Source organism: Periophthalmus magnuspinnatus, chromosome 15, assembly GCF_009829125.3.
Source record: "Periophthalmus magnuspinnatus isolate fPerMag1 chromosome 15, fPerMag1.2.pri, whole genome shotgun sequence".
NCBI classification, from domain to species: domain Eukaryota; kingdom Metazoa; phylum Chordata; class Actinopteri; order Gobiiformes; family Gobiidae; genus Periophthalmus; species Periophthalmus magnuspinnatus.
Window position 1 is genome coordinate 16,757,459 of NC_047140.1, and position 19,161 is coordinate 16,776,619.

The window sequence follows — 19,161 nt, forward strand, 5'->3', positions numbered from 1 at the left end:
CGTAGCGGCTAGCAGGTTAGCTATGTCCATTTATATATACAATATCTATGTTGAGAAGCAAAGTAAAAGACATCTTACATTTGCGTAGAGCTAAACAATGAAATATACTCATAGGAAAAAATCACAATACTGCAAGCAAAGGAGCACTGTGGAACTTCTGCTTTAACACATTCGAGGCAAAACGATGGATAAAGTATTTCAGCTTATCTTTATCCATAAAAGCAAACAGGTAATGTTTATTTAATTGTATTTACTTCATTCATAAAATACTGTTATAGAGTTAAACATACAAGGAACAACTAAAAAGAAGCAGAAAGATCAATCGTATCTTATCTGCCCCTTTTTTCCAGACAATAGTTTAACACACTGAAAGTTGCTTTAAAACGTTTCACAATACATTTAAATCACATACAATAACAGTTACAGTTCAGATCTGTCTTAAGATGACCCTGCTCACACTAAGAATACAATAAAACATCACGCTGGTGGTGTTCTTCCTGTATGTCTATGGTGGGATGTTCTGCAGTTTACATGGTTACAAAATGCACACATTAGCAAACACAGCCAAAAACGCTTTAAAATTGTCTGAAAAAAAAACAAAAAAACAAAAACAAAATGGATACGAACACATTTTCAGGAGTCTATGATCAATATGAGCGTTCATGGTGTTTGATGTTCAACAAACTGGTGAGAGTGACTACCTGAAAAACTATTGGTTAATGCTAACTAGCTTGTGACTGTAATGTTATTTGAGGGGGACTTGTTTAACCACTCAAATAATCTCCCATGTCGTAGTCCCAGCTAAATCAGTTTTTATGCTCAGTTTAACAAGGTTTAAGAGATTAAAGTCTCCCTTGAGTAACAGACAGAGCAGTGCCTACAGTTAGCATCACACCCCCAGGGAATGTTGTATGTTAAACAAGAAATTCATGAAAAGGACCAGAAAGATCAGTCTTATCTTATCTGCCCCATTTTCCAGACAATACTTTGACACAAACATTTCACAATGCATTTTAAATCACATGCTTTAATGGTAAGAGTTCAGATCTGTATAAGACGACTCTGCTCACAGTAAGAATGCAATAAAACACCTGTAATTTAATAAATGCAAGACAGATTGTGGCGCCGTGTCCCAAGGGAAATTTCTCTTAAGGGAGACAATAAAAGAGTATCTTACTTTATCTCATTGTGAACACAAGTACCGGTAATAATCGATCTCCAAGTGGCTAAAAACCCACTCAGAGGCACTGCTTGTGAGAAAAAAGCAACTACCAATTCTGTGCGGAGGCTATAATTACTGCATATGTGCCATTGAAAATATAGTAAAATAAAATATTGCTATTCATTGTTATATGAAAGATGACTAATTATGACTGTCTCCTTAGCAATTAACAATTTATTATCTATCCATTCTAAATTCATTTCCATTATGCATCTATTCTAAACATTTTCAAAATAGTGTATATGGGTTTCAAAATGATGAATAACTAGGACCTTTGCCGTAGTAAAAAAAAAAAAAACTATTTAAAATTTAGTATCTTAACTTTTGAATGATGAAAAGTCCTCAAAATGATGCCTACATAAGAAGTTAAGGTAACACTTTATAATAACTATAGCCTATTTAGCCGTAATAAAGCATGAACAAAGACTTAATTAATAATGAACAAACACTCAATTAATAATGATTCATGCTTATTACTATTACTGCTCTATTATTGTTTCTCTGGAGTTTGGGCAACCTGAACAAATACTTAATAAAACATAATTAGTCTTCACTTTAGAAAAGCTCTAAAAAAGACTTACTTAACAGGTAATAGCTGCCTGAATTATCATTGTATTACATGATTAGTTAATCATTCTCTCGTAGCTTACTAATCATTAACAAGTGTTTGAAATGGTACTTAACTAACCATTTGTGTGTGTATTTGTAAAGGCATATTTAAGGACTAACTGTGTGAAATAAGTGTGAGTAACTAGATACATGTTTGTTCATTATTAATTATGTCTTTGTTCATGCTTTACTAAGGCTTAATAGGCTATGGTTATTATAAAGTGTTACCAAAGTTACATCTCATTACGCCTCCTGTAAACACTTTGATTGAAGAGTGGATGAAAACAAGTACAAATATAAAATGCATTATTTAATCCTATTCTACGTGATTAGTTTTACCTAGGGTCCTTTGGTAAATTGTAATAATTACGAACGCCATCTGTGTTTCTAGTCCCATGCGACTAAAATGTTAGCCGAAAATATAAATATGAAAATAAAAAGAATGTATGCAGTGCTGGATTTTGATCCAAATGAAAACAAAGCACCAGCCCTCACAGTTATATAGTTAGACCATAAACCTGGCCCTCTCCTCTGTGCTCCCTGATCTCATCTCTGCATTATATTCAGGCTCTATGTCCCACAGCACATACTTAGTCATAAATTGCATTAATTTCAGCCTGAACAAAAAGAGGGCTCATTTTCCAGACCATTACTCCACAGCTCCAGTAAAACAAAGGCTTTCTCGTCTCTGCGCTCAAACTGGGATACAGGCAGATACAATGTACTGTACACTGCACTGGCACGCCCACATGTATTAAAGGGCCCATATTACGATAGTTTCTTTTATAATACTATATCCTCATTCAAACACACTTGGAGTTGTGTTCTGTTTCATTCACACATGTTTAACACAGAAACCCTGCATATTTAGGCTGAGTTATTCTCTCAAACAGAAAACCCTCTGTTCCACCATGTGATGTTAATACAGGAAGTGCTCCACTGTGTTCTTAAACTCCATACACCTTCAATAGAACCATTTGGATGATTTCAGCTCTGAAATTGCCAATCTCTACTGAGCAAAAGGTAAATGGTAGCTATTAATTTCAACACTACCGCTTCATGACATCACAAGGTGGAACGGAACATTTTGAGCTTTGGAGATGTAGACAGACTAATAATAAAGGGTTACTCAAACATGTGTGAATGAAATAAGACAAAACTCCAGGTCTGTTTTTGAGGAGGTAACAACATTACAACATTATAACATGGCTAAAACCTCACAAGAGTCAATTTTGCATATTAAACTTGTAATAAATACATATATACAGATAGAGAGAGAGGCAATACACTGGATACACTCGCGTGGTGCATTCAATACAATTTTAACACTTTTTTATTATCATTATCAGTGTCATACAATTTTGAAGTGTGATTATTTAAAACACAGAATATTGACCTAAAACAACGTAATAATACAAACAGATCCATCGACTTCCTGCTCAAAACTGCAGAACTGGTGAACTCTGCCTCTTCGTAGTAGTATTTTCACCATAATAAACAGTGGGGTTTAATTTGCTTGTTTTTGTTGTTAAAATTGCAATTTGACAAACCCTACATGTATGACCCTTGAGCACTCAAGCCTCAAATACAAGACAAAACAGGATTACTCAAACCAGCATGAAGCAAATGAAATACAGCTTTGAGGGAATTAACTATGGGCAAATACCATTAAAGCATGCTTAAAAGGTAATAAAAGTTGATTTTACAGAATAGGTTCCTTTTAACATTCTTTTTATGGGTCAAAATCCCTACAAAGAGAAAACCAGCTGATGCCGATGTCTTATTTAGTCCACCTTTCACTCTGGGGCCCTAAGCAAAGACATAGAAGTTGATATACGGCTTGCCTGAAGGCTGTTGTCCTCCATTTTATGTGTAGCCTCCATCGTTGCAACAGGTTGTGTCCTTTTAACAGCCCACGGTAAAGTCAGGGTTGTAATGTTTGCGGGACTCCCAATGCCTTATTTCCAATTATTATTAAAATATATGAAGCAGACACACTCACTGCTGCACTCTGGGCTGGTCCTTGAGATTTAATGAGCCAAGAACAAGCAGAGCAGAGGAAGAGGCAGTGCTGGGAGTAAAATGGTAAATAAAGTTGCCAACTAGAGTTTTAGTAGCACAACAATGTTAACAATGATATGGCAAACAAAGTCAAAGTGCTCTTAATATTTCATAAGCAAATTTAATCTTATAATCAGGAACTATTATTGTTGCAGAAAACATGGGAGTGACAGTAGCTCAATTAGTATAGTGTTAGTCCACTGATCTGAAGGTTGGCGGTTTGAATCCCGCTCTTGACATAAACACCCTTGGTTGAGTGGTCAGATCCACTGACCCACAGGCTGACAGTGTGATTCTAGCTCCCACAGCTGAATACTGTCATTGGGTCCTTGGGCAAGACACTTCTCTTCTCTGTGTACACTGGTGTGTGAATGGGTGAGTGGTTCCTTGATGTAAAGTGCTTTGAGTGCCTTGAAGGTGGAAATGTACTATATAAAAATGTGACCATTTAACATGTCTATTCCTAAAGCCCTAATTACTAGTCAATGTTGTACGAGAGATGAGCATTGAAGCTAAAAGTGATTAAAATTTCTCTACGGCCCATTTTAGGTCCACATGTGAACTAAATTAACAATATTAACTACAGTTAAAAAGTAAAAAAAAAAAAAACAGAAAACAAACTGTGGAAAGGACATGACCAGGAAATACAACCAAGTAGTTATAGCAACCAAGGATCAGCAGCATGGCACCTCTAGGGAAAAGTCTGGGTCCTTTGGTGCAAAGTTTGTATGGAGGGGCTGTATCAGCATGAATAGATTAAAAGAGAGAGACTACGGCTGTTTCATAAGACTTCTGATCATCTGGATGTCATTCTGATCACAGATCACATCAACACTGTAAGAAACCATGGTATTTGACAGTGCAGGTGAATTCTGCTAAAGGCAACGTTGGGGTCATAATGAATTAAAAGCTTCTGGTCTTGTTTCAGTGTTTATTAGTCCACCATTTCCGGAATAAAATCAGTAAGAATAGGTAATAATATTGCACACAAAAACACAGACGTCGTGGGGTAATTTCAGTTTTACAGATGTCCCTAGGTAAAACTAATGCCGTACAAATAGGGCTTTTGACAGCTATTAGAAAATGATGGCTGGGTGGTTACCAAAACTCATGGCAAGACACGAAAACACATCAGATTAATCGTTGCTCTTGTGATTTCTTCTGTTTGACAGAAGTAACTGGCAACTGTGAAATATGATTTAACATACTGATTTGGGAAAAAAAGTCTTATCAAAAAGCTGACTACACAGTTACGAAAATATACAAGCCAAATCTGGCACTTCTGACTGGATTTATCTGAACCCTGAAATTCTACAGTAAAGCATCGTACGCTCACCTTCTTAAAGCTACCATTTGTAATAAAACTATTCTCCTATAACACCACTAGATACTATCTATGGTGAAAAAAATCAAATACACTTAGAAATGGTAGCTTTAAGGTTATCGGAGACAATGATGAAGTATATGGTGAAATACCCTAGTTCAGAGTAATGCATTCAACATATGCATGACTTTCAATGGGAATGTCCTAATGGGATATAATGCCAAATTGATTTACAGGCCATCATTTCACCACTCACCTAAAGTCGCCCTTGTTGTTGGTGACTCGGTCGGCGGGACAATATGGTGCTGACGTTTCTAGGACGACGATCTCCATCTCTTTAGAGCTGTTTCCACGGAGACTGGACACGAGGCACTCCCAGGTCCCAGCCAGAGACACATCCATGTTGGACAGGACCACCTCACTGAAACAAGAAGGAAGAAGAAATTAGTAACAAGACTTGTAGCAAATTGGGATGGATTTTAGTACATCAAATAAACTTTACTGACAAAAAATAAGTGTAAAAGGGCATAACTTATTCATGGGTTTTAGAATGAAGAATAGAAATTTAGACCCATGGCCATAGTGATTAGCATTTAAAAACTAACAAATCTTTTTAATGGGAGAAGACCTCAAAATGTTGCATATAAAAGGAAACTGCAACCCATAAATGCACAAGGTGAATATGGGTAAAGTTGGATAATTGTGTTTCATTCTTTATATTTTAAGATCCATGTACTTCTATAATCGACATTTTACTTTTAACTAATCACTGTGTAATTAATGTGGCTCGTTGGTCTAGGGGTATGATTCTCGCTTTGGGTGTGAGAGGTCCCGGGTTCAAATCCCGGACGAGCCCAGTACCTAAACAGCAAGGTCTGTCTATCTCCTGTTCTTTAACTGTGCGCTGCAATACTGGAATTTCCCCACTGTGGGACTAATAAAGACATATCTTATTTTCTGAAATGTTTTACCTATATTCACCCTATAAGAAGTAATTTAAAATAGCAAGAATAGCAACACATTTTCTGTCTCACCTGTAAACTATGATAACCTTTTGATAATCAGTACTCAAACGGTGAATTACCTAAAGTACAAAAACCTAAATACATTTATTTTACTAGCATTTGTGATGCTACTAGAACATATACATCTGTTTCTGTTTTTATTATCTTGTACCACTGCCACAAGTGGCTTTACACCAAAAGGTAAATATAGGAATTGCACTTTTTCTCCATGAATTTCCTTGCTTTCCACCTTTACAGATGTGTGCCAGTTGGCCTTGAGTCCGGGGATAAATGTAGTTTGGGATTAGCTTTCTTAAATCTGGGATTATTTGGGAATTTAGCAAAAAAGATTAGACTAAGTGGAGTGGTAAAGAAGGTGGAGTGAAGGTGATTGGGACATGTTCAAAGCTGAATATTCACTTCAAAACTGCTCAGATTGAACAAGGTACAAGCAATCATGTTAAAAAAAAGTGTCGAGAGGTTTGAACCATTGACCCTGTAGTTGATGGGCAAACTCTTTACTCATTACAATAAAAACAATACAAAAATAAATCTTTTTCATAACACATAATGCACATAGGTAAAACATTAAAGAATACCACAGAAGTAGCAGAATCAAGTTTGATTCACAGTCAAACCACTACAGTATGTGGTAATACAGGAAGTACTCCACTGTGTTTTTAAACCCCACACACCTTCTCTAGAATCATTTGGATGATTTCAGCCCTGAAATGGACAATCTCTCCTGAACTAAAGGTAAAAGGTAACGGTTAATTTGAAAACTACTGCTTCATGACATCACAAGGTGGAACAGAGCATTTTGAGTTTTGGAGATATAAAACAGACTAATTCTAAGTGATTACTCAAACATGTGTGAATGAAACAAAACAACTCCAGGTATGTTTTTGAAGAGGCGACAACATTATAACAGAAAAAGCTCCCAAGAGTTCATTTTTCAATTAAATTTTATTTATACGGCTCATATAAAATACAACTTAAGCTGCTCAAAGTGCTTCACATAGAAGTCAATAAAACAACAGAAAACACGACACACAGGCAAAGAACAATTAAACCGTAAAACACAAAGATATCCTGTCTAGCTGGAACTAAATGCCATGGCGAAGAGGTGGGTGTTTTGGTCTTGTCTTAAACTGCGTTAAAGAGTCTGGATCTGACAGGCAGGGAGAGGTCGTTCCACAGTCTGGGCACTGCCACAAAAAAGGCTGTCACCCCTGGTCTTTAGCCTGGCCTTGGGCACAGCCAGGAGGAGCTGATCAGATGACCTCAGGGCTCTGGGTGGAGGAAAGGGCAGCAGTAACTCCCTCAAATAAAGAGGAACCACAGAGTTTGCATAATATAGGACCTTCAAGTAGCACAGTCAGTAAGTTTGATTCATGATCAATCCCCACGACTAGCCGTTGTATGCTGTTTTTGTGCTGTTGGGCGAGACACTTTTCAGCTTGAATATATGCGGGAGAAGCACAGAATAGCAGCTACTTTCCATTAATCTGCCCCAGGGCAGATGTGACCATACAAGTGATCACCAGGTGTGAATGAAAAGGGTAAAATCAATCAAACTGATCAATATCTTTGCACATGTCAAATATTCGTTTTTGTCTCATTTGAGGAAAGCATTATTGTGTGTTAAAGGGCTTAACATGTTGTCTTTGACTTACAATTATCGTCAGTCAGGCTTATCTCTTCATTCAGTCACGGCGATTGGTATCTCATTGAAATGGGCTGATTAAACAAAGACTGCAGAGGCAATGACACAGCGCTGGTATGGGCCGTGTGCCAAGGCTAGGGCTAATCATACTAATCTGACAGATCTCTCTCCTCACCAGGAAAAAGACAAATGCTGACGATCATTTCTAAGAATCTACTCCACAAAAATGAAAATCCAGTCAGAAATGCCATCGACAGCAAGTAATTCAGAATAATAAGAGATGTGCACTCACTGCTTTAGAGGCAATTGTTCAGAGCGTATTAAGATGCTACATAAGGGGAGCTTTGATGCGTTTATTAAGTACATTGCAAAGATATAGAAACACAAGGACGTTTTTGTTTTGCTGGAATGTATGTTTTATTAGCTTTATTTTTCTTTTTTTCCCTATATTGTGAGTGGAGCGAAAAAATATGGATGACAGCATTGCAGCTTTGGCAAGGTTTTGAACCGGTTACTCTCAGGTTGATGGGCTAAAACTCCACTAAGTGCATCACTGTCACTCTTTAATGGAAGTAAACACTTAAAACTTACGACACTAAAAATGTGCATGCCAAAGGTTTTGATTGAAGATTTAAAAGGTTTTAGGTTTAAAAAAAAAAAAATCACACCACATTGATAAAGCCAATGGTCCAAAGGAAAAAAACAGCAACTTGTGAGCAAAAAGTGAAAGGAACAGAGATTATTGTGTGGTTTAGTTGACCTGCAGTCTACTTTTTTTTCAACTAAGTACAAAGCAGTGAGTGGAGATAGGTGTAGATGGATCCAGGCATTGTCTGGGCACTGAATCCTTGAATGCAAGACAATACAGTATTACTCAAACATGCATTGATCAGTGGAAATTAGTTCCAATGGTAGCGGAGCTGGAGGGTTTATTAATCTGTTTACTGCTGCAAATAAGACACGAGAGCTGTTACTGCAACTTCACTGCAAAATCATCACCTTTAGACAATGCGGCATTTTCAGTGTATCATTTTCATGAACAGTGCACCTGTGTTATCATCTATGTGTCTCCTTTGAACAAATGCAGGACCAGCCACTGGTTTGGGAATAACGAAAGACACAGAAATGATCAGACAGAGCAACATCCACCACACTGACATTTGAAATATTTACTCTTTTGTGATGAGCAGGTCCAGAGTGTGTCCTCTGTTGTGGGTGGGCTCGCTGACATGCTGAGTCAGACCAAAGGTTTCAAGGACAGAACTGAGCTCTTTGGAGTTTCTGTCAAACACATTATCCACATCTACATTAAAATCACCTTTAATGACTAAACCATCAAAGTCTGTGCACACGACTGAAAACCTCTCAGTAAAATCATCAATAAAACTCAGACAGTGCTGGGGAGGTTTGTGTATGACTAACTAGAGTATGGAGGGGGATTGTTTTAGCTCCATTTTAAAGGAAACACTCAAAAAATGAAAACACCCCAAATGACAACCTGTGAATGAGCAAATTATCTCTAAAAATGTACACACGCCTCCTCCCTTTTTGTTTGCGCATGTTTCAGATTCAAATTTTAAGTTGGGTGGAGCTGATTCCACTGTTTTTGTCAAGCCATGTTTCAGTTCAACATGAAGTAAAAGTAGAAATAAATATCATAAATTTAAAAATATTCATTACATGAAAATCTGACATTGAGCACAGCAAGTTTTAGATTACTTCAATTCTCTGTAAGAAGGTAACATACAGTCCTAATGAAACTAAATTTCTCTGATTAGACAGTCTAACTGTCCTTCTGTTAATTAATCTATGTGGTGTAACTGTAGATATGTCCTGGGACAGCAGAGGCCCTGTGTGTCATAGCTCTTGGTGATAACAGCTCTGGGAAAAGGCAAAGAAGGGCAAGCAGAGGGGAGTTTGGTTGAGGGACCAAGTGAGGGTCGAGGGGGCGGAGCAGGAGGGAGTGTGGGTGAGGGGTCAGGTGAGGCCGAAGAGGCGGAGCAGGGGGGACTCTGGTTGAAAGATGAGGGGGATAGAAGGGAGGGTCTTTGGTGGTGAAACGGGCATAGTTTTGTATGCGGAAGAGTTTGGTATAGTTGATGCAAGAACTCTTGATCGCGCTGTATTAGGTGTGAGGGGAGCCATCTAAATTCCTGATCTGATGAGGTTTTCTAGATGGTTGGGAAGAGCCATCTGTGATGGTGGAGAGGAAAAGAGTGAAGAGTCCCTAGAGGGAATAGATGTAGCAAAGGGGACCCAGGACTGGTCTGTGGATAGGGGAGGTGATGGGGGTGCTGCTGGGACTGAAACCTCTGCTGGGGCTGTCAGACAGGTTCAAGGCCTGTGACAAAGGCCCTGGGGGAAAAGGTGCTGGAGATGAATCCTTAGATGCTTGTGTACAAGTCTCTCCATGGTATAGCACCAAAGCACATCTCCGACATGTTAGTGTCATATGAACCATCTCGCACTCTGAGGACCTCAGGGACAGGCCTCCTGTTGGTGCCCAGAGTCAGGACTAAACACAGGAAATCACCATCTTCCTGAAGATGTGAGACAGGCCTCTATTTTGACAATGTCCAGGCTCAAAACAGTTCTGTTGAGCTGTGAATGACTGAAAGGATTTTATTCTGCACTCTTCTCTTTTAAAGTTTATTTTATGATGATTAGTTGTTTTCATTTTTTGTATTGTGATTTTAATGTCTCTTATTCTGTTAAGCACTTTGAATTACTTTGTGTGTGAATTGTTATACAAATAAACTTGCCTTGCCTTAATGAGAACAATATCCCAAATACAGCTGGTTTTCATCAATCTAAATGCACTGTTTGAACCCTCTGATTATATTAAAAAATAAACTTATACTTCTTCAAAGCAGTGTCCCAGTAATTCACAGGCGTTTTGAACCCAGTTGGATCACGGTTTTCCAGCTGGAAGGATATGAATTACGATCCATAGCAAGTTGAATTAAAAGGACTTTACATATGCATTATTTACAAAGGTGCACTGTCACATTCTCAGTTAAAGCGTCTGTTTCTCATAAAAAGGTAGTTTGCCACAAGTCGACCAACAGATGTTTTATAAAAGCAAAATGACCAACCTGGAAGAAGACAGTGCCAAAGTAAGAGCCATTTTCCAAAGCGCAAACAAAATGGAGATCGCTGCTCAAATTTAAACAGTGAAGGCCACAAACTTATTTACACATTTGTTCAATCCATTTACAGTTTTGGGACACAAAATTGTTCCTGGATGCTGTAGTCATGGAAACTAGGTTATACTTTATTCTTCCCTCGCATGAAAAATTTGTCCACCTGTATTTTGAACCATGACCTTCAACCTGTGGAGACATCCCCAGATCTCGAGCTAGGTTCATGATGGTTTGTGAGGGTCGAGTTGAAGGATTTGCCCATTATGAAATGTTAAAATATAAAAATAATTGTTGTATAATTGTCATCTAAATTGAGTATGCTAAAAAAATAATTTTTAGTATGCTACTAAAAATGTATTCTTTGAATTTCTGGTAGTTGTGTGTGTTTTAGTCTCAGTACTCCTGAGGCCTGTGTAAAAATAGTTTAAAAGGTAGCATTTATATGTCCATTTTTACCCCTGGGCACTCAAAACACTTCAACAAGCACATCAAGCACACATTCACACTCAATGACACAGTGTACACAGGCACAAGAGGAAAGTTGATTACTGCCACACCAACACCCAAAGCCAGTTTTGAATTGTTAACTGTTTGGGAAGAATACCAAAGTAGGTCATAATTCAAACCAATGCAAGCTGTCACACTATTCTCAGAGCACGGCAGGTCCGAAAAGGTGCAAGTCTGTGGAAAAATCTGTTTATTTTTCCTGGACCCCACATGGGTCTGGAGCAGTTATGAGGGAATGTGTAAATCTGTGCTGCTTTAGTCAATTATGTCCCACAGTACACCTTTGTAGGTGTGGCAGACAGCATGCAAGTAAAGTGCTCAAAATGTGAGCTGAATCCAACAAGGTATAAGTGCATTGCCCAAAGACACACAAGATACTGTAATTGGCCAGCGTAATTGACATGGGAATAATAAATGGACGATCCTTCCTCCAGTTGCTCCCATTAATTAGTTCCTTGTATTCACCCACTCCTTTACAAACACTGAAATGTCTCTTCATAATCTGCTCTTTATGTTGTTTGGTGTGAACATATGGGCCTTAGATTTCTAATATTATGAGTGCAAAACTAGGGCTATATTTCCAAAAACAAAAAAAAGTGGACAAACAAATAACTACTATCTCCCCAAATACCAAAAGTATTTTCATGTTGAAGGTCTTGGTCTGAGTATGGGCTGAACTTTATTTCAGTTATTTAAAAGAGGAGTGCGAGCAATACAGGACAATCATACAAAAGACAAGTTGAGAAATGCTAGACAAAATGAGCTCTATTTCATCCCTATTGAAAACCACTGCCCTGTTTCATAGAACCACAGTTAAACTTGTAACTTTCATAGATGAGATTTGAGTTTTTAAAGTTACAGTTCAGCAGACTCATGTTTAAGTTTATTGTTTTTCTTAGTCTTATTACTGAACACTTATCGAACCAGCCCTTTGCCTCGACCAGGAAATGAAAATAATTGCTCTGGATTGTATTGATTTGAATAACTTCTTGAAGCTTGTGCACTCGGCTGGTTACTGTAATATAAGTTTAAATAAGATTGCTAGTAGGACGCCTCGGGCTGTTGACTTTTTGACAGATGGAAATTGCAGTAAGTATTGTGTGGCATTGATTGTTTTCAGACAATGAATAAAAGCATAAACTCTGAGCTCGAATTGAATTGAACTGAAAGGGATAAAAGAGCTTGTTTTGCTAAAGAAAATCTATAATACAGGCCAAAACAGCTGAGAAAAAATAAAGTGTTACTGTTGTATAAAGAAGAAGAAATATGATGATTAAATTAGTTGCATTAGGAGGACAAGGACATTTCTCAACAGCAGCTCTAAACAAATCAAAATTCTCGGGTGTGTTCTTTAGTGAAGTTCAGTTATATAGAACAGACCTATCACTATTCAAAACCCCGGACATGTTTTCACAATTATGTTAATATTTTTTGCTGTCCATAAGTTTCAGAGTGATGAATAATGAAAAGTTACTAGGGATGGGAGATACATCGGTTCCAGTATTTGGATCAGCTGATATCAATACTGATTTGATGATACCGGTCCATATCGATATTCAGTATCAATATTTTTTGGGTGCTGCCCCATTCCATATGTGTCCATGTAAGATCTTTTTGAACAAACTAATGAGTAAATGTGGAAATAGGAGAGTGTTATGTTATGTTGTATATTTACACAAGTTTAATTTAAAAATGATTTTGTATTCTAGATAAATATATTTTGCATCTTAAAATCCATAGCAAGGCCAAAAATTTACTTAAAATATAAATATTTTGGTTACTGGCTACAGCAGCAGGCCTAATAGAGGATATCAGTATCGCCAAAAAAAAAAAAAAAATAGCAACTACCAATTCAAAACTAAATGTTCTATACTCCGAATGCTGAGTTTGGGATTGTGATGTCACATATCATAGAAATAACAGTAAGCCTAATGTTAAACCAACATAGATTTTAACATCCATTTAAATGTATTTTGTATGCATGGTATGTATGGCAACACTCATACCTCACAGCAAGAAGGTTTGGTTCGATCCCCGGGTCACCCAGGTCTTTCTGTGTGGAGTTTTGCATGTTTGTCCCCGTGTCTGGATGGGTTTCCTCCGGGTACTCCGGTTTCCCCCATCAACCAAAACATGAACGCCCTTCGAGACAACTGTTGTTGTGATTTTGGGCGTTACAAAAATAAAATGAATTGAATTGAATGCATTTACCTGTAGTGACTGAGGAACAGGTCAGATCGTTCCATAGCTCTTTTGTTTATTATTTTACATTATTTTTGCTAACGTATCTCTAAGAATGTTTTACCAGTAATGTAAAGCTTAGGGTTGAATATCAAAAACTTTACAAGTAGGAAGTTAAAACACATAAACTGAATGAAAGTACTAACAGATTTGACAACGTTTGTGCCTAGACCTGTCACGATAATACATTTTGAAGCAAAATATACTGCTATAAACGATAAATTTGGGGATAAACTAATATTGAAACTATTTTATTCAATTCACACAATAACAATAAACCAGAATGATCCCAGTGAAAAACATTTTTAAATAGACAGCATCATTAAAGGGCCTGAGCTGCAACAAATACATAGCAGAACGAACCAATCATTAACAATAGAAGTGACTTATTCAACCTCTACAGCTCAAAACTTATTTTCACCACAAAAATCTCCCCACTTTTACAAAAAAGATGAACACATAATAAATAGAGTTAAAAAATCTATTGTTCCAGCTTTCATATGTTGTACGATAAATCAATATAATAATTATCGTGACAGGCCTATCCGTGTCAAATATTTTCTCATATTTCTTTGCACTGTTGAACCAAACCAGATTCAGACAAGCACATTAGAATGTCTTTTAGAATAGTTCCATTATTAAACAGACCAAAAAGAAAATCTACAAATACTATGATATAAAACATCTCTTCGTTCACAGCTGCAAGTTTCGTACCATACTAAACCATTTGCACAGTGCTGTATGAGATAATTGTTTTACTCAGTTTGAATAGCAGGTGTCTGTGTCATTGCATTTCACTCTCAGCTGGACGTCTAAACCTGCCTCTTGGTTTTGTTCATGATTAGAAACTATTAAAAATTGAAAGGATTAAAAAAGGATGCCCTGTCTGTCTGTGTTTGATTAATGCTACATGAATCACTTTTGGAGTTTGGCTGTGAACTCTCTTCTCAGCTGGAATCCTGGTACATAAAACATACTCATAGGACTGGTTTAAAGAGCAGGGAAGATGTAGGCCCACTTTGATATTATAAAACTGTAAGAATGCGAAACATTGCCAACAGGGGCTGGTGCATTCACCTTCCAGTAAGAAGGGTTCAATTCTTAGGACAATCCCAGGACTCCGTTGTAACCCCTGACTCAAGAATAGTATATTAAAATAATCTAGTAATTTGGCCCAAGTGCTAGGTTCGTAAGGGATAAGAACAGAGTGAGTGTAAATTAAATGGCAGGAGACAGAAATGAGTAATGATGGTTTAGGTTAGGTAAGTCCTGTTTTGGTCATGCCTCCATTTGCACAGATCCACCCACTGGTTGAGCCGGACCTGGAACAGTACAGCAATCAACTCTGGAATAAAAGCCTGGAGCGCGCACCACACCAGCGACCAGTGGGTCCTCCATGGCAGCATCTCTGAATTATTTGTATTTTATTTTTGTACTATCTAGTTGTTTAATTTGTACACCTTTTTGAGCACTATTTTTGTAAAAAAAAAAAATTTACTTCATAATTTTTTGACCACGTCTCCATGCTCTCGTTTTTGTTCTACTCCCGGTTTAACATCTTTTCATGTTGAAGGTCTTGGTCTGAATATGGGCTGGACCAACTGGCATGTAACAAGGTACAAAAAATGAACTAAAATGAAAATGTTTACAACTTAACAGCCAGCAATCTGTGTTACATTCACATTATGTACAATAAATAAAAAAAACAAGTCCTACTGAGCTCAGTGATATTTCAGTTTCAGTCAAGGTCAACTGTTCAAAAAGGTTCCTCATTGTGGCAGTTTGAGTGATTACCAAGTGATGAGATCAACAAGAAGAGTAGCGAAAGATGACATTCTCCATTCACAGTTCAGGGTTCTGGGACAGGTGCTCCATCTCTGTGTCTTCTGAATCGTCACCAACCATTAAAAAACCTAGCTTGCATAACAATAATGTATACAGCTTGTTAAAAGTCCATTTTCATTCTCTAATCTTTGCAGTAGTAGCTATAGCTTTTTAAAATTGTATTATTATCATTATCATCATCATCATTATTATCATTATAATTTATCTTTTTTTTTTTTATCTCAAGTGATCAAATATTGTATCCCCACTACAATTTACAATATCAGTAACATAAACTCAAAACACCATTGTTGCACATAAAATTCTCATTAACCATGTGATATGATTGATATTTGTATCCAGTTGAATTACTAACTTTGAATCCTAGTTTTATGCTTTTGTAAATCATGAAATGGACTTATTTATATTATCAAACAGGTAATAATACAATAACCCCTTTAAACTATCCACCGAATCAGTGAACCCTAGCTGGTTTAGCATTACATTACATGTTTTTGCATAAAGCATCTGCATTTAGCATCTGAATAAACATGACATCTTACCAGGAAATTGAGAAAAATGAAATAAAAGCGCAGTGACATTTGTTGTCAACTTAATTTTTTGCTTTAACATACCATAAAACAAGTACAAATAAGTTTCACATTAAACTTAAGTAGTAGTTTATCACTCGCGATTAGCGTTAGCATCGCGTTAGCATCGCATTAGCATCGCATTAGCATCACGTTAGCGTCACGTTAGCGTCACACTAGCATCGCGTTAGCGTCACACTAGCATCGCGTTAGCATCACGTTAGCATGTTTTTTCGTCCATGTTACTTCATTGTAAGCACATGTTGACTCACCAAGATGATGGTTTAGCCTGAGCAGAAACAGCGCACTGTCACGGCCTCTCTCCTCACACATTGAATCAACTTAAAATAGCATAAACAATTTCTCAATTATGTACCATATTTACACCAAAATAATTCAACGTGCAGCCACCGACAATCTGTTGGATTAGCAAAATAAAGGGTTCGTCAACCAGCCACTTTCGTGTGTGTCCAACACGTAAAAGAACGAAAAAAATGTAAACCTGACAGGGCATCTGGAGGAGGTGGGACTTAATTACTTCAGACAAATAAGGTCATTATCACCCAACGTGACAACAACAGGAAGTCAACACACGAGTGAGAGGATCACACTTCCAAAATAAAATTACTGTATTAACGTTGAAAGAAATAAGGCACGTTTTCTCTACTGGGTTACGCGGTGCTGGATGCAAATGTTAGTTTCCTTGCAGAGAAGAGGTGTCTTGTAAAATGTACCCTGCTGCTAATCAATAAAAGGGATCATTCAGGTCACAATATACTGCATTTATAAGAACTAAAAATGCAAAATATGTCGTTTAAGTAAATTTTACTGTTGGATCATGTAGTAATTAATTGTGAATAAAACTAGAAATGTGAGGAAAGGTTGTCATAGTGACTTCCCTACTTACAAGCTTACCAGTTTTATCAACATAAGCTATAATGTTCACAGTTGACCTTTCCAAGTATAAGCAGAGGATCACACACACACACTAGATTATTCACACAGATAAGTAGAAGTCTTTTCCAGGGAGCTAGGATTGAGCCATGCACTTTCCCGTTTGTGGGCAAATGCTTGATCACTGAGCCACTGTCACTCAAAGCCATACAATAGGCGAATGTAATGTTCAGCATACTGTAACCAAAATGTGCCTGTACAGTATTTTAACTTTAGCCCAACTTGTGTCATTGTTATTTAACTTTTTATAATATAAGTATATAAAGTGGTTATTTTTTAGGAGATTAATATTCCAAGCCATTTGTAAAAGTTTACAATAAAACTTAATTTATATGATCAAATTCACTAAACTTCTGAAAAAGTGGCTACAGCATTTTATCCTTTGCTCAACTTGTGTCATCATTTGGTAATTACTGCTGTATATCTGGAGAGTCGCAGACAGCCTCCTCACAAACAGCGGTTCACCTTGCCGGGTCACGTCCTCTCTGCTGCCCCTGCTGTCAACAGTGTGCGACAAATCCGGACGCGCTTTAAGCCTCCAGCTAAATCTGTGTGTTTAGCGTTTCCTGTCTGCTGCCGAGGCGTGGAGGTGACCGCGGCTAACGGGACGGCCGCGGTCTAATGCTGTGTCTCTCAGGCCAAACATTGACTCTGGGGATAGAATGAAGTACTCAAGGCACGATCCAATGAGATGTGCCAAAGAATATTGTAAACAAGGTGAGCCGTGATGTTATGTAGTAATGACTTCAATTTATATAAGGTATCTATGAATAAGCACAAAAGTTTTTCTCTGCTTTTCAAACTTCAAATTCAAAACATGCATAATCCTCCATAAAAATCCTCCAGGTAAAGTAGTTCAGACCAAACCTAGCTCAAGATCCAGAGATTCAGTTTCAATTCAATTCAGTTCAGTTTATTTTTGTAAAGCCCAAAATCACACCAGTAGTTGCCTCTTAGGGCTGAACATAAGAACTGATTTAACCAAGAGAAAGTTAGAAAATCAATAATGAAACAGACATTGATCAATAACAGACAAGCAAATTAATCAACAGAAAACAAGCAAATGGATAAGAGATGGATCCCCACTGCTCCTGACAGGTTGCACAAGTGGCTGGGTGGGTCAAATACAGAGGACAACTTCCCTACAGGTGGTGGTGGAATGTAACAAAGTAAAAGTAGTAAAGGCTACTTTTTTAGGCTTATTTTTTACTTTTACTTCACTACATTTGAGAGCAGATATCTGTACTTTCCACTTCACAACATTTTTGAACAGGACTGAAAAATGAAAGTATTTTTTTAATCATTGTCTGAGACCTTCTGACAAGGCCAAGAGGTTTATTTTTAACACGTTCAAAAATATACAAATAAAAACAGCCAGAAAAATACTTACTTACTTTTTACTCTTTAAGTACATTTTTAAATGGGTACTTTAATACTTTTAATTTTTTTTGTCATGTGACACTTTTACTTGTGTTTTTGTTTTGTTTTTTTGTCTCGTTATCTGTACTTTTACTTAAGTTACAAAATGGAGTATTTCTTCCACCACTGCCTACGGGGATGAACGTGTAGGTCTAAAAAAGAAGAGAAAAATCAATACGTCATCGTCATTTGCCAAAGAAGCAATAGAGATTATGTCAAAGTCCCTTAAGTGGCCTGTATATGTGCTTTTAACATTTCATTGGAGTTTACTACATCACAACTTTACTCTACTACAAATCTACTATACACCATCACATTCCTAGTGTGTGACATACCAGAGACCAGTGCATTTGTCAAGTTACAGGCTTTCCCTATTGGATCATCTCTGTCCCACGACTCTCATTTATAACAAGCACGTTTCTGTCAACACAGCAATTTGGAGATGTCCAGAAGGGGCGAGGGGTGAAGCTGAACATTGCACGATTATTTTTGTTGGACCAAAACCAACTTAGCTCTCATCAGCTATAGAAACAATGTCTGTAGCTTTGCACATTTGAAGGAGGGAGAGTTCAGGTGCCAAAAGCAACATAAGATTCA

At 37.3% G+C, this 19,161-nt stretch overlaps 1 protein-coding gene and 1 non-coding gene across 2 annotated transcripts in view; one reads left to right on the top strand and one right to left on the bottom strand.

The window, feature by feature from the left end:
• The window catches only part of LOC117382974 (adhesion G protein-coupled receptor A3), a 368,539-nt gene that overhangs the window by 262,937 nt on the left and 86,441 nt on the right, over positions 1-19,161 (bottom strand). The window contains exon 8 of the mRNA XM_055227043.1: positions 5,473-5,637. Within this exon, the coding sequence (XP_055083018.1) occupies positions 5,473-5,637 (165 nt within the window). The remainder of the gene's footprint in view (positions 1-5,472; positions 5,638-19,161) is intronic.
• Positions 6,001-6,072, top strand: trnap-ugg (transfer RNA proline (anticodon UGG)). Its single transcript has one exon. It is a non-coding gene; the product is annotated as a tRNA-Pro (tRNA).